Genomic DNA, 15,839 nt, shown 5'->3' on the forward strand with positions numbered 1-15,839 from the left:
AACTCAGAGTTAGGGTTGGCACAAGCCATAGCAGCAAGTCTCTCCACTGGAAGTGCCAGCTCATCCGCACAGGTCAGAAGGGAAAGTGGTCATTCCTTCCAGAACCCCTCAGCTTACTGACTGCCTTCCTGAACACCTCTCAGTGGAATATTTGGGCCAAATATCTACTCATCAATATTTACTATCAAAAACAACTGAGATCTCAATCAAAGGAAAGAATCATTGGAAATCCGTCACTACAGGATTTCCAAGTTGTGGGATGCATTGTACTTAAAATACTTTCACTGGGGCATGGAAGGTAGCACTTTTAATATTTCTGATTACATCAAGGAAAAATAGAATCTTCCTTTAATCATTAATAATTATTTCCCCCTCCCCCAGGGAGCAGACTGTAGGCCAGTCTGGGGCTGTCAATAATATATACAGTAGTGAGAATTTCATCATATTCTTATGAGCACCTTTTAATCTATAAGAAGTTATATTAAGTTTCATTAAAGATGCTGATTTAAAGTTTCCTTTCAAAATAATAAATTAAAAAATGAGCAGACTTAGAGGGAAATATTCAGTTAATAACAGTATAAGCACTGCAGAAACATGACAAAAACCAAGGTATAAAACCTGGAAAACACAGAATTATCGTAACCTCTCAACTAGTGATTTCTTAACACGAGTGAAATTCTCCCTTTTGCCCAACGTTAATGGTATTTTACTGAAGCAACTTTTTTTTTTTTGGTACTGGGGATCAAACTCGGGACCTTCGGCTTGTGAGGTAGGTGGTGGAACCACTGAGCTAAATCCCTGGCCCAAGGCAACTACCTTTTAAAAGCATGTAGTTAAGTGAAAACAACAAAATAAAACATACTCCTCTGCTTGTATAGAGTCAACTGGTGCCACATAATTGCTGGGAATGTAACCTGTCTCTCCAGTTGTCAAGGAGCGGGCTTCCCACCAGTCTCCTTCCCTGGAAAGAAAAGAGAAAAAGATGTTAATGTTTTCCATTTCAGCATCTGATAGCTGGACTTGCTGCTATGAAAAGTTTGAAACTGTTATTGAGTTGTTCTTTCCCTCAGTTGCTCCTTTTCTGGAAACTGACACATCCCTGACCCTGCCTGTGCAAGTTGGATGCTTTACAATCAAAGTCACTCAATAGCTGAACCCAGTGCTGTCTCCTACCTTCTTTGTGAAATCTGGTGCTCTGGTCAGGAGCAGTTCTCTTGTTGAGGAGGCATTCTGCCTGGTAAGAGGCAGACTTGGAGATCTAGGAAAGGAGCCCAACCTCAGCTTCCTTTAGAAAACCATTGTGGCTGCAGATATTCTGGGGAGGGACACTGTTAGGAGGCCTGGTGAGGGGTGGATGCATACTCTGAATACTTGCCGTACTTGATCTCATGGAAGTGGGGGGACACACCTTTCTGAAGTGGAATTTTCAAGACTACACTAAGACAGGCCTTCCTTGGGCATTTTCAGTCTAAGGATATTCCATTAAACATTCCCAACACTGCCCTATTTATGTCTCATGGACAAGGGGGGGTGGTACGGGCACAGGCAGGGGGAGTACAAAAACTCACAGGGGCATGAGATTTTCAGTCACATTTCATGCCACAGTACAGTCTCATCCTGGAGAGTCTTCATAAGATGTGAAAGAGGGGTTTATAACACTAAGTCAATTAAACAGTGTAAGTTCACATCCTTAGATTCACATAGGTATGAGTGTGACAAACAGCAAGGATGCAGTGTGTCTCTTTTCATTAACAAGTGGGTCACATGCTGTGGGCCATGTGTGTAGGCAATAGCTGTGGCTTGGGCTGCATGTCCCTCCTCCTGCAGCCTGAAGTGAGGTGACTGCCCTCCAGCACAACAGACCTTAGACTCTGAAAACCACAGGTTGGGTACCTTCTTTTCTTCCTTTTTTGGTCCTTGAAGATGGCAAGAAATTTGAGCAAAAACTCCCATCCTCTTTAAAATGACTTTTTTTGGCCAGGCTCTGTGTGAAAGGTGGGAAGAAAATGTGTGGGCTATGGGATGGGGAATGATCCTTCTTAGACTGACTAAGCAGCCCCCATGTTATACCTGGGCCTTCCTTTAGTGTTCCTCAAGATGGCACCTCTGAACAAGGTGACCAATGAGTAAGACACCATGTAGGACTTCCTAAAGCCATGGCACAATGGTGACAAACCATCGTGGGTACAGTTAGGGGGATGGACTTGCTGGCCTAAATAACAGAATACCTCACAGAAAGCATGATGCTGGTAGGGACTTTTAAAAACTTATGCTTAGTTTTTCAATCACTTCTTTTTACTCTAGTAAACAAAAAGATCAATCAAAAGAGAGACATAATTGTTCTTAGAAAGTCTTTAAATCATAAGCTTAAATTCAGTTTCCACTGGTCCCATTTCTATGCACCCCAAAAGAAATACATGCAGTTGTAAATTTATACTCTAAGACCACATATATGAGTTTACTTTCTGTGTTTAAAATTACACATTGAAAAAAATGGGCCTGGAGACAATACTTTAATTTTAATACAGTGACAATGCTTATTGCTCTGAAACTCCACTAGATGGAGACATTTCATCACAGAAAATAACAATTCCCATCTCCCTCAATCCCCCAACCTGGGAAATGCTCCAAAATGGCGTAAGTGCTTGTAGTACAAGCTTCTTTTTAATGCACGAAAACCTTCATCAAGTTAGTTCTAATTGAATTAAACTGAGAAAAAGAAAGGCTAGCATAAATTTCAGGGGATGTGGGAATGTTAACAGGAGCAGGACGCCAGTATGTTTGCAGCAAATTGAAGTAATTTTAGATTCAAATTCACCATTAGCTAACTCATTTTGGTCTAGGTACCTAAACAGTTTCGCACAGATTAGAATCTAACTATTGGCTTGTCCTAAAGTCAGGTATCAAGAGTTTATGACTTTCTTATGTAAACCCACTAATCTTGCAAGAGTTTCCAGTTACTCGTAAGAAAGGTATCATCCTTAACTTCTTCATTTCTAGGCCATCCACAAGGCAGCAGACTCAATGAATTATTGGTAAACATCTTATTTTACTACATTTATCTCACAATTTACACACATTGGGCCCAGAGCGGCTGGTACAGATAAAACATCTATCAGAAGTAACTGAGCAAGTGAACAAATCTTTTTAACAGGCTAGAATCACCAATTCACCTATGAATAAATAACACACCCTACAAGTCACATTTGTTTAGGAGAATAGGATCTCTAATATGCTACCTTTCATTGTTTTACTTGAGTTATTATGGGTAATTAGCATTATTAAAGCTGCATTTCTTTTTTTTTTTTTTTTGGCGGGGGTTTTGTTTGGTACCAGGGATCGAACTCTAGTCCTTGCGCTTGCGTAGCAGGCAGCGAAACCACTGAGCTAAATCCCTGGCTCAAAGCTGCATTTCTTTAAACTGCTTTTACAGATCAGATTTTTTCATTAATTCACATTTGGTATGAGATTCTTTAGTTTTTATGCTAATCTGATTCAAATGTATGATTTAAACCCTAGTGTTGGTGTAGAATGGCTTATAAGTTTTTATAACAGCTTCTCCTCTTCCTCTGATTTAAAGACATTAAGAAAGCCTGTCCCCAATCCCCAAAGTCACTCACAGAGCTTATGGTCTCAGCAGCTGGGCTCCCAAATACTCTGGACCCCTCATGGAGCTAGGAAGTGGCCTTTGCCAGCTGAAGTCAGCCTTGATCTGCCCAGCCACAAAGCATTTTTAATACTGTCTGAGCAGCTTTATTCTCATTTGATGGATTCCTTTTACATTTGGTCACTGCCCATCTTACTTTCAGAGAACATATCTGTAAAATTTTATCAAATGTTTGGGTGGGTCTCAAAACCAGGATTTATTTTCATGACAGAAAAGAGCTCCAAAGCTCTCTGACCTCAGCAGTGACCACTACTCTACTGTGTATTTATTAAAGAGTCACTGTTTTGAGATAGTAAATCACTGCTTATGAAATGTGAAAAAAGGGGCAGAAAAGCCTTTTGTAACATGGGCTCAAGCTGAATAATGCCCTGGAGACACACTACACTGAGCTCCAGGGGAGTCATGCTGAGCATCAGCGCCTCTGCCCTCTGGACACATTTGTGCACCGCTAGCCCAGAGCGGATGCTGCACTTTGAAATAAAAACCCCAGGGCCTCCCAACAGGGAAAGGAGTGAAGGTCACACGCTAAGGGTGTGGCAGCTGCCCCAGGGAGAACAGAGCCCCATCCAGGGAGCCAGAGGTTGGGGGAGGGGAGGAGCAGCCTGCCATCTGCTTCTCTTAGTGCTTTGTTTATCCTTCACCTCTTTCTCTTCCCTATTACCCTTGCCTTCAGGATATTGTATTTGTTACACAAATCTTATTTTTCTTTTCCATAACCTTGAAAAAGGGCATTCAAAAGGCACATAGGATAAAGAATTGCACTGGCAAAAAAGAAAAAGCATTAAGAGGAAAAAAACCTTTTGTTATGTTTTCTTCTAAGACAAACAAGAAGGTCAGAGACTCAAAGGCCTCTGTAAACATCAAGACCATGCATACAAATCACAAATATATAGACCGGGATAGACTGAGTCTTCCCCTTACATGTTTCTCCAAGATTCAGTTTTGGTTTTCTCTTGGTACTGGAGATCGAACTCCGAACCTTGAGCTTTCAAGGTAGGTGCCGGAACCACTGAGCTAAATCCCCCACCCAAGATTCAGTGATTCAGTTTGATGACGCTAAAGTAGATCCTTTCCAGATTAACAAAGGAAGACATCATGAATGTGATTTCAGCAGGAGCTGACTTTCCCAGGGCCCTGCAACCTGAAGCACAGATCCACTTGTATCATGAAGACAGGTACTTCCTGCTATTTCTGGTTCTTACCTTTTAAACTTACAAACCATTTTAATTTTTTAATAAATATCACCATTTAGAGAATATTGTATAGACTGGAAAGGGAAAATGGGATGTATTTCCCAATTCAAAGTTACAAGACTGATAATGAGCATTTATCTGAAAATCAAACTAACAATAAAGACTCATGAACTAGAAGAGATCAAAGGCAAATTCTTTTCTCCTCACATCCAACTGTCCAGCCAGCCAACTGTCCAAGTCTTCATGTAACTCGAATGTCTCAGTTGCCTCTGACAGGGGTATCTGGGCCTTTCCAAGGTCACACCTGACACTGTGCTCAGGATCCCTGGCCCTCACGTCTCAGCCTGGGCTCTGCACCTGCCTGCTCAGTACACACGGGCAGTTCCCTGAACTGGGCCTGCAACCCATCAGATGTCAAAGGAAGGCTATGATACATACCTCAGACAGCTGCTGTGAAGCATCAATGAGAGCTTTTGTAACTTAGCACATGGCTGCTACATAAGGAGCCTTCAATAAATGGCAGCTGTTTACTAGTTTTGAAAAATTCCTATAGCTGTAAGATGTTTCCTAGGGTGGGGGAGGACAGGTACCCTTCTTGTCCTGGCCACTGGTCGCACAGGCATGTTCAGTTTGTGAAAATTCAGTGAACTGTATGCTTTTAAAAAATTCTGGTAAAGTATGTGTAACCATTTTAACCATTTTTAAGAGTAAACGTGCCTGGCAGTAAATACATTCACATTGTTGTACAGTCATTGGCATGCACACTGTTGATAGGTGCACTTTTCTACAAGTATTTCAATAAATTTACAAGACCCACCCACACATGTTAGCGAAGACAATAATAGTAATTTTTTAAAAAAACCCAAAACAAAACAAAGCCCGGTGGCTATGCAGCTAGTGTCTTCTGACGTCTATAAAAGTATAAGCTTGTCGGTACAGTACTCACGTCTTGCTGTTGAAAGGTAACTTGTTCTGGGTGTGCAGTCCTGAGAGCTAGGGCACCCTCCTGGGAAGCAGCCCCAAGGAGGTCATTGCTAAGGGAGCCTGAGTTCCTGGTTGCAAGTGCCCTCGGCTCCCACAGATGGATGAAGGTGTGTGCAGAGACCACTCTGGGCTCATCTTTTTGGGAAAGCTAAAGAGCCAGTCTTTAAGCCCTTTCATATCATACAATCCAATTTGCTCAGAGAGGAGAAGCAACCAGATGTGGTAGGCACAGCAGACCCTCCTGATGTGCTCTGAGTAGCTGGCAGCATTCCTTCCTCATCACTGGGCAGTGCTCATGTGGACACAGCAAGCCTAGTTTGCTGATGAGAGGCAACGCCATTTTCTTAGGAGCCTAGATTTTTCTGGAGGGCACTCATGCATGTGCACTGGCTCAATCTAAAGAGAAAATAGTTAAATACCATAAAGAAATCCAACCAATATTCTCTCACTTATGGAGGTAAAGATATAGAACTTGAACAGTGAGTGACTTGTTGTTTAATTGTCCCTAGTAGCCACATTTCAAATGCCTGCATTGTAGTCATTCATGAGTGGGTGAAACTGCTTCTTTCTTCTCACCAAGATTTAGTTCCTATGAAATTTTCATTACAAACGCCTCCATAGGCTTCAGCCATGGAATGTTTGGCAGTTGTGGAAACAGAAGGAACTTGTTGCTGGCCTGAAGAGAGGGCTTAGCTGGTACAACACTCAAGGGGTGCAGAAAAATCTCAAGGCAGAGATCATGGAATGTGAGTAGCGGTGCCCACTATTTAAGTGTAGAACTGGGGAAAGGCCAGGTGCTGTGAAGGTTAGTGCTGATGCTTTTACAACCTTTGAACTAAAATCTAAACCTAAAAACATAGACTCTGCCACTATAGCAGCCTCTAAAACATCCTTTGGCACACATTTGCATACGATACTTCACTACACCTTTGACTCTGCTCTCAAATTATATTGTGATGAACCAGTGAATTAGCAAACCTCTTAACATTTCAGGTATCTGATGAGATGAAGAATGTTTTCCCAATCGAAAGGCTTGTATGCTACCCCTTTCCTTCCCAGACTTACGAGCTATTTAATATTTGAAATTTTTCTCCTTTGTGAAAGCTCAGGTCATCTTCTGTCCGTGCTTCATAGTCATAAAGAGCCACGAAGAGTGTCACGCCTGACAAAACAAGGAAAATAATTACTACACAAGGGGAGATGAATTCCAGGAAATTGTGTATTTGCTAAAATCTCATTCTCCAAATCTATGTTTAGTCAAAACTAACAATTTTATGAAGTGTAATGAATGTGGTAAAACCAGTTGCAGAATTTTATGTCTCAGTTTCCACATGGGAGCAGTTTGACCTGATAAAAACCTGAAGTTGAAGGACTTCTCTTGGTATGCCTTTGAGAGTCCTGAGGAAAAGACATATGAACTTCATGTCCAATGTGGGAGGGCAGGGCAGCACAGTGGTAGGGTTCAGATTTATAGCAAATACCGGCATCCTTTATCCCAAACACATTTTCTTCCCCTTGGAGCCCATGTTAAGTTCTGGGTAAAATGGATTGCTTTTTCCCAATTCCGCAGTAACGTACAGAGTAACAGAAAACTTTTTCTACAGTGTGGGGAAATTTAGAGAAGATTCCTTCTGTAATGTTCACCCCAACTGGAGGATGTACTACCTGTGGCATCTATAATTGCTTTTGTAGTTTTTAGCTGTTCATTCCTACTGCTGACAATAGAATTCTCTGTTTTCCTAATTTGAATTTACTTCTCTTTGCACTATCTCATAGCACTCATTCTTCCTCATGCTCATCCCGTCTTCTCATCTGGCTGATTTCCCCCAGGGGCCCTTGCTGTGTCACAGAAATTTGCTATCAATAGTAAAAAATGTCCCGAGCCCCATTTGACCCAGAACTTGTTCCTCCAACGGGCAGGATTCTAAGAGCGCTCTCAGTGACTGCCTCTGGTATTCATGCCCTCCTGTAATCTTCTTCCCTTGAGAGAATGGGCTGACCGAATGACTCACTTCTAACCAACAGAATGTGCAAAGGTGATATGACCCTTCAATGTTAGGCTTCAGGAGATGGTGACTTCTTTCTATTTAGCAGACTATATTGCTATGTCAGCCTGCATGCTTTGATGACAAAGTGCCATGCTGGCAAGGCCCATGTGACAAAGGACCAGGCAACTGCCAGCAAGGAACTGAATCCTGCCAACACCACATGAGCTTGGAGGCAAATGATTCCCAGTTGAGCTGTGAGATGACCATAGCCTGGCCAACACACCTGGGCTGCGGCTAGTGAGGGACTCTGAGGCACAAGACCCTGTGAAGTCATTCCCAGATTCCTGACCCACAGAAGCTGTGCAAAGTAAATGTGTGTTGTTTTAAGTAGCTATGTTTTATGGCAGTTGGTTATATAGGAACTGATAACTAGAAAATTTCATCCATCTGCAACCTGGCTTCTCATTTTGATCTTCACACACTTCAAGCACCTGACAGGCCCTAACAGTATGCAGCCTACTCGTCTACCAAGCTGCCCTACTGGTGGGTACATAGTTCCAAGGGAACAGATGTGCCTATGGGACTAAAAGAGCCAGAGAGGAGCACCCCATCCCAGGAAGGGTAGGACAGCTGGCACTCAGTGGGCCTGATGATGCAGAGCAGGGCTCATCTGGCAACTCTCTGCTTTTTAGATTTCCTTGAAAGATTAGAAAAAGCACTGGTTTAAAAAACTGGGTGCCTCTCAGCTCATATCTGTTCTTATTTAATACTCTATTAGCAGATTTCCTTCATCATATCACTTTAAAACAGCTGAGCCAGCCCCACCGTGAGGAAGAAATGGTACAGGAAGATGGACACTCCCACACTATTCCTTTGTCTGCTGACAAGTCCTCACTTGAGGGTTTTTACGTTCTAGGGGCTGGGGAAGAAATCATGGTGGTCACAGAGAAATGCAGATATGGTTGAGTCTTGGACATAAGGGACTAAAAGCAGCGTTGGGAGAAACAACATGCATATATAATAAAACCAAATAATAAAAGACAGGAAAACCTGCCAACATCTAGGGGTACTGTGCTTTATCTAAGACTATTCCTGACTACAGTGTACACCTACATTTTCCAGTGACCTTAAAGAAGGATACCTGCAGACTCAGGGATTCACATCCAGTCTTCATGAAACAATGAATGGGGAAAATGCCCATGTCGGCAGAATTAAGTCCAGGCTGCAAAGCCCTCATGCTTCTCATAGTAGAGATATCTCTATGTGTGTGCATGTGTGCTGGGTGTACTTCTCTGCATCCTCCAGAGACAGAGGGCCCTAGATGGCCTTTCAGGTACCTTCTAGGAAGGCAGGAAGGACAGGCCTAGATGCAAGGGCCAACCACAGTCAACACAGAGCAAAGGTAAACAGAAATGTTTTTTCTGAGCAAAGCAGAATATGCCAGTATAGGAGAAGACAATGTGCAAAGCTACACTGCCATGTGTGGGGTATAGGTGGGGAAAGCCCATATAATGCCTCAGTAGTACTGATTCCTCAAATAAAAAAAGTACAATGAGTTGTAACATAAGACATAAGACATCTGTTCCTAAATAAGCCAAGAGATACTACATTCTTTTAAACTTTTGTAATGAAACAGTTTTGGAACAAATAATGTCAAATATCTAGTTACTGTGGTTCACATACCGGGAAAGGACTTGGAAGACAAAGAATGCATGAGATAACTCACAAATATTTTGGAAAACATATGTCTGAGAATGTATGCCAGATATTTTTATGAAGTATTAGCTAAATCAGCAAATACACATGGCAGTAAATTAAAGCCTTGTGGTGTGAAAGACAAGGAAGCAGCAAAAAAAAAAAAAAAAAAAAAAAGCAAGAAAATGGTCTCTTAAGCATACATAGGACTCAACTTTAAGATATACACATAGCCAGGCGTGGTGGTGCATGCCATAATCTCAGCACTTGGGAGGCTGAGGCAGGAGGATTACCATGAGTTTGAAGCCAGCCTGGACTACACAGTGAGTTCAAGGCCAATCTGAATTACATAGGAAAGCCTGCCTCAAACCTCACCCCCCTTCCTGCAAATATATATACGTAGAATAAAATAAAAAGATGCATAGAAAATTTGAGGGCAGAGAATCTCAGTCATATGGAAGATAACAGAAGTATTAGTGAGAAGTGGTCAAAATATAATGTTTTCAAATGACTCCATTGGCCAGGAAGAGACAGGCAAGCTAAAGATTAGGAAGAGGAGAGGGAAGGCACTGCTCCTCAGAAGTAGTGGTGGGAGGGGGAAAGGAAGTGTATATCTATCTGGAGAATTCAAAATACACCCAGAGCCTGTCCAGGAGCTTCTCATTCAAAAGATCTAGGATTGGGATTAATATTTTGAACAGGCTGCCCTGGTCACTCGGAGAGCACCTGGCCTTTGATGTCTAGAATGCTGCAGCTCACAAATATGCAGAATTCTCACAGAGGAGTGACGTGGGGTCCCTGCTACCCCTGTAGCCAAGCACTTATCTGTATATCAAGCTTTTGTTTTGTTTTCGTTTTTTTTAAAATGGACTCTCATTGGTAAAGGATAGTTAGAAACTGACTAAAAACTTCCATGTTAAAACCGTAGTCAAGGGCCGGGGATTTAGCTCAGTGGTTCTGCTACCTGCCTCCCAAGCACAAGGTCCTGAGTTTGATCCCCGGTACCGAAAAACAAAAACAAAAACAAAAACAACCCCTGATCAAAGGGTGCAGACCAGAGCACAAGTGTGCAGTTGCCTGCAGAATGAAGAGCAGCCGCACCCTTCCTACCTGCAGCCCTCCAGACCTATGACCTGACACTGGGGCTTACCTGTGCCTCCTCTTGTCCGCAAGGTCCCCGTGTGAGACGAGGAGTTCACACCTCCAAAGACGGTGAGCCCTTGGCCCCCGGCTGCATGGAAGTTGTTGTAGTTTGGGATGGAGGTCACACCGAAGCTGGGGTAGTGCTGCGGAGTGGGGTCTGTGCCATAGCGGTACCCAGAGCTCTGGTTCAGACTGCCATCCCTCTCCTCCGTCAGTTTTGTTGCTTCTTTGTCCTTACATTGCACACAGCCCATTATCTAAATTCCTGCAGAAAATAAAGAAGAGACAACATGAACTTGGATGCTCCCTAGTCTGGAGTTGCTTTGCTACTGCAGAGGAGTAATTTATCAAGCGTGCCCTTGGGTATTTCAGGCCTGTGGGGAACATGAAGAAAGGCAGTATAGTGTCTAAGGTAGATGGCTAGAGGAATGAATTTCAGTTCCCCTGACTCCCAATAACATTTTGTTCCCCATATGCTCAGCATTTTGGCGTCATAACAGACAACAGTGTTCACCATGCAGTAATTTTCCTCAAATGATGTCTGCACCCCTTAAAATTCTGTAACACTACACACTTGCCTAAGGATACTCCAGTAATGCTCATTATATTTTGTCATCTCAAAAAATAAAATATGCTCTATGAAACAAGTCTGTGCAATACTAGAATAAAAACTTTCATCATGGCCAAGAAAATCTAGAGGACCTAGGAGTGCTGGAAAAGCCAGAATATAGCCCCAAACAACTCACCCGACTTCTCCACTCAAGAGTATCCATCCTTCAGGGACAAAAGTAACAACTAGCTATTGAGTGAGAAATGAAATTGGCAGAACCTCAGAGGTCCAAATGTGCAGGATGTCCTGATGGCCCATGGTAAGAAAATCCTTTAAAGCTGCTAATTAACTTTTCAAATTTCCATTAGCTTCTGATGTCCTTCAAAAATATTTTTAAAAAATCATTCCCGTGTTCTGGAGCTACTGGTGGAGTAAGTACTCAAATCACTGTCTCCTCACCCTCCTCAAGCCTCCTCAGGCTCCCTGGGCTCCTCATCCCAGTAGTACCCCAAAGATCCAGCTGCTCAAGCCACAGTTCTCATAAGCAGCCTTGTCTGCTCCTCTTTGTTTGCATCTTACTCTTCCTGGCTCTCTCAGGCTACTGTTCCAACATGCCAACTTTTTAGTTTCTCTAAGTTTCTGTGTTTTCCCACTTATCTTCAGGCCTTGAAACATAGCCTTGAACATCCTTTCTCCCGCCTCTTTGAAAAACAGTGAGTCTTTCAAATCCTACTAAGAGACCACTTTCTCTACAAAGCCTTCTCTGATTCCTTCTGCTGGGATAGTACTTTTCCTAAATGCTCCCGTATGTATGTCTTGATTTGCCTCCTTAAGCACCAATGGCGCCATATTCAAACACTTGTCCCATCAACCAAAGGACTGCAGGTTCCAGGAAAGCAAGATCTTGTTTATTTCCTCATAGATATATTTCCAGTGCCTGGGACACAGTAGATGCTCAATAAATAATGCAATGAGTGAAGATTCTGTAGCCCATTGTGCTTCTCCTTCACCTGTTATTTCTCTCTGTCCCAAGGCAACCTTTCTTCCAGTGACTTTATCAGGACTGTGTCCTACATTTTCTCATCTATTGGCATGCATGTGAGAAGTGATAAAGATTCAGAACTACATACAAGGCAAGGTGGTTAAATGGTCCTGCTTTGCATGGCAAGCTGATAGGGAGTCGGTAGGACTTGCAGTGCACATCATTGCCAAAACTCTGAAAAGCAGCCCATTTGGAACCAAAGAATCAAGCTAAGAAACACATGACATCATGTATAATGACACGTATTCCCTGGGAAGGGAAGACGTGGCCCAGGACAGGAAGAAGCTTGAGGTAGCGAAGGGAAAGGCAAGCATCTGCTTTCCTGTTGTGCAAATTGACATGGAGACTGGGTGTTCTGAGCACTGCTGTTCTGCTGCACTAGGTCATGGAAACAGCATCAGAGCATTCTACAGCCCTCAAGTATATTTTAATGCATGCTTATTGAATAAAGTGCAGGTTCATGAGGATGGGAATGTCTGGGAATGAGCTTGCCTCCTGCTTGGGCTGAGGCAAATCTGGAACAGATTTTCTCAAAAATCATTTGAGAGTAACTTCCTATAGACTGCATCGAAAATGCTTTCTACCTTACAGAAATGAATGATTTTAACAAGTTTCCAACAGGAAATGCAAAATATCTCCAAGGCATGGCTTACTGAAGGCATTTCATCACTTCTTGCTGATGTTGCTTCATCATATGGATAATTAATTACCTTGCTTGCTTTATATTAACTCTTTTATATGGGCATTTGCTCTGGGCACCTAGAAAGGCCAGGCAGAAAACATTTCTTCCTTTCCCTTTCCCTTTCTCTTTTTCCTTTCCTTTCCTTCTTTTTTTGGGATGGGGGTTACTGACTTGCTGTAATCAGAAGACGTAAGACCTGGACCACAGAATCACATCATTTATACCAATCGTTTTCAGCTAAGGGTGACTCTGTCATCCCCTCCCTGCCAAGAGACATATTAGGCAATGTTGGGAGAATTTTTGGGGGTGTGGTGATGGTACTCGGGATTGAACCCAGGGTCTCTGAACTATAGCTACACCCCTAGCCTCTCACCCTCTTTTTCAAAATTTTGAGACAGGATCTTGCTAAGTTGCTCAGCTGGACCCACTCTTGTGATCCTCCTGCCTCAGCCTCCCACACTGCTGGAATTTCAGCTGTGCACCACCTCGTCCAGTTATCTGGAGACATTCTGGTTGTCAAAACGGTTGGAGTGGGGTGGGGTGGGGTGGGGAGTGGGCTGTTAGTGTTACTACTTGCTCCTAATGGGTAGAAGCCAGAGATGGTGCTAAACACCCTACGATGCACAGAACAGCCTCCCATGGTACGTACTTACCTGACTCCAATTATTAATAGCACTGTGGTTGAGAAACCCTGATTTATGCAGAATAAAGAATTTATAGCTATGTCTTCCAAACAGTATAACAGCTGCTTCCCTTACATGGATGTGATTAACACGTAACCCAGAATGTTTTCTTAGAGCAGGCATGCTAGGAAGGGGCAGTTTAAAAATGACATGAAATGCAGAGCATTTTTCCTTACAAGCTTGAAAGAGAAATAGAATCTAAAACCAATGAAAGCTCTCATTAGAAACTACCCTTCCAACTCCAACAAAATAAAACAAACCCTGCAAAAATAGGATCCCACATTTAACTAAACTAAGAAAAGACAACCTTCCATAATTCATTAAAAATATATACTATGCAGAATGACTACTTCTATATACCTTTATGAAATAATGGAGGGAAAAAACAAAAAATCCTTAGAGGCAGAGGTTAGTTTTGGGTTTCTGTTTCATTGATGCATTCCCAGTGCCCAACAACACTGGACACACAGTAGGATTCAATAAATGTTTGTTAAGTGAATACATTTTTTAAAATGCTCAAAATTATTTTGAAGAAAACAATCTGCTTTTACAGGAGGAGGACCACTGTCACCACTTCATTCATTTGAAATTTGGAGTTAAGTAACATTTCTACATAGGTCTTGCTCTCCACTGACACACATGAAGAAACAGAAACAAACCAGTAAATGCAGGGTCAAGTCATTAAAAGTTAATCACAATGAAAATATTTATCTAAGAACTTGTGGTCCTCTTCCTCCATCTTGGGGCAGTCACACTAACCATTTCCTCATGGAAAAGTCAAAAGACTCTGTATGAGTTGTACTCCACTGTCATCTGGCTCCTGCCACAAGGCAAACTTCAGGGCATGTGAGCTAAAATAAGAATAGCTTTACTGTGTACAGATACATGTTGTGGCTTTTATGTCCAAGGCTGAAAGCTTACTGTGTACACAAAATACACTAATACACTTGCCCTAGATCTGTGGCTCAATGAGAAATATTGAACAACGCCATTCTGAAAGTGGGGCCCTGGTGTTACTTGACCAATAAAACATCACACATCTCGAACTCACAGCTGTAATCCTCTACATGTTCACATGCCTAGAAAAGCTGATAGAAGCAAACCCTGACCAAAACCCTGACCAACTGGATCCTATGCCTGTGATTAAGTTGTCTGGATTAGAGCTCTTGGCCCCTATCCTTCAATTCTTTTCGCCAATGGAGGAACCCTGTTTCTACTAGGCAAATAAAACCCGATTTACTTAAAATGTCCTCAGTCTGGAGAACTTTTCAAATGCACTAACAGTATTATGCAACTGGGGAAGAGTTGCCAGACAGAATTCAAGGATTGTCCCACCCTGCTCCCATGAGTGTGGCAGTCATGATCAGTTGATCCTAGCACTTCCTGTTGTATGTCACAGTGTGGCCTCAGAGTCCTTCACATAGCCCTCTAGTCACTGATTGAAGCTGACCTAGAGGATTGAGTCTATCAACTACTCTGTGTACAGGGTTCTTTGGCCCAAAGTAAGTCAGGCTAAACACACACCTTCTCCTTCTGATGCCTGGGTGACAGTATGGTCTACCAGATGTACAGTAAATACAGACAATGTCCTAATCTCATCTGCCAATCAGGGAGTAATGCCAGTATGCTCAAGATCCAATGCTCCAGGACTGGTGAGAAGATTTCAAGTGCGTGCAGGAGCTGGACACCAAAATGGAAAAAGGCCACTGGCAGTCTTCTGCACCAGCAAATTACATTCTCTTGAGACACACACACTTGCAGGCAGCAGAGGGATGGCAGGAGGAGGAAAGGTGAAACTGACAACTGTAATTTCAGCAGTGCAAGCACTTTTGTTCAGAAACTAGCCTAGGTGGGTATGGAGAAGTGATAGCACTCAGGTATATGACTTGCCACCCCTGGCCCTGATAGCCCAGGCTGTGGAGAATGACAGGCACAGCCATGTGTGGCTAGCTGAGGTAGCTCATTTCTGGTGCTCCCTTTCACTATCAGTTTGTTCTGGTCTCTACTTTACCTGGGGAAATGTTGTAAGACAAGTAAAAGAACAAGGAAGGGAGCTGAACTAAGGATCTAGAAGCCAAACACAGAAACTGAGGTGAACAGCTGAAAGAGCAACTGAAAGCTGAACTGTAGATCAACTGTAGCTTCACATGCTTTGCTGGAAGAAAAGAAAAATCCAGCAGCTTCATGAGCAAATATCCCTTTTCAGTCAACA

The 15,839-nt window shown here is 42.7% G+C and overlaps 1 protein-coding gene across 7 annotated transcripts in view; it reads right to left on the reverse strand.

Moving 5' to 3' along the window:
• Fyn (FYN proto-oncogene, Src family tyrosine kinase) overlaps window positions 1–15,839 on the reverse strand; it is a 213,531-nt gene that overhangs the window by 42,285 nt on the left and 155,407 nt on the right. For all 7 annotated transcript variants that reach the window (XM_004874614.4, XM_021252018.2, XM_021252019.2 and 4 more), the window contains 3 exons: window positions 10,678–10,935; window positions 6,910–7,006; window positions 863–961 (listed from right to left, as the gene is read on the reverse strand). In XM_004874614.4, the coding sequence (XP_004874671.1) occupies window positions 863–961; window positions 6,910–7,006; window positions 10,678–10,924 (443 nt within the window). In that variant the 5' untranslated portion in view covers window positions 10,925–10,935. The remainder of the gene's footprint in view (window positions 1–862; window positions 962–6,909; window positions 7,007–10,677; window positions 10,936–15,839) is intronic.

This window comes from Heterocephalus glaber, unplaced genomic scaffold, assembly GCF_053883595.1.
Source record: "Heterocephalus glaber isolate CG9 unplaced genomic scaffold, H.glaber_assembly_v1.0 deba00001610, whole genome shotgun sequence".
NCBI classification, from domain to species: domain Eukaryota; kingdom Metazoa; phylum Chordata; class Mammalia; order Rodentia; family Bathyergidae; genus Heterocephalus; species Heterocephalus glaber.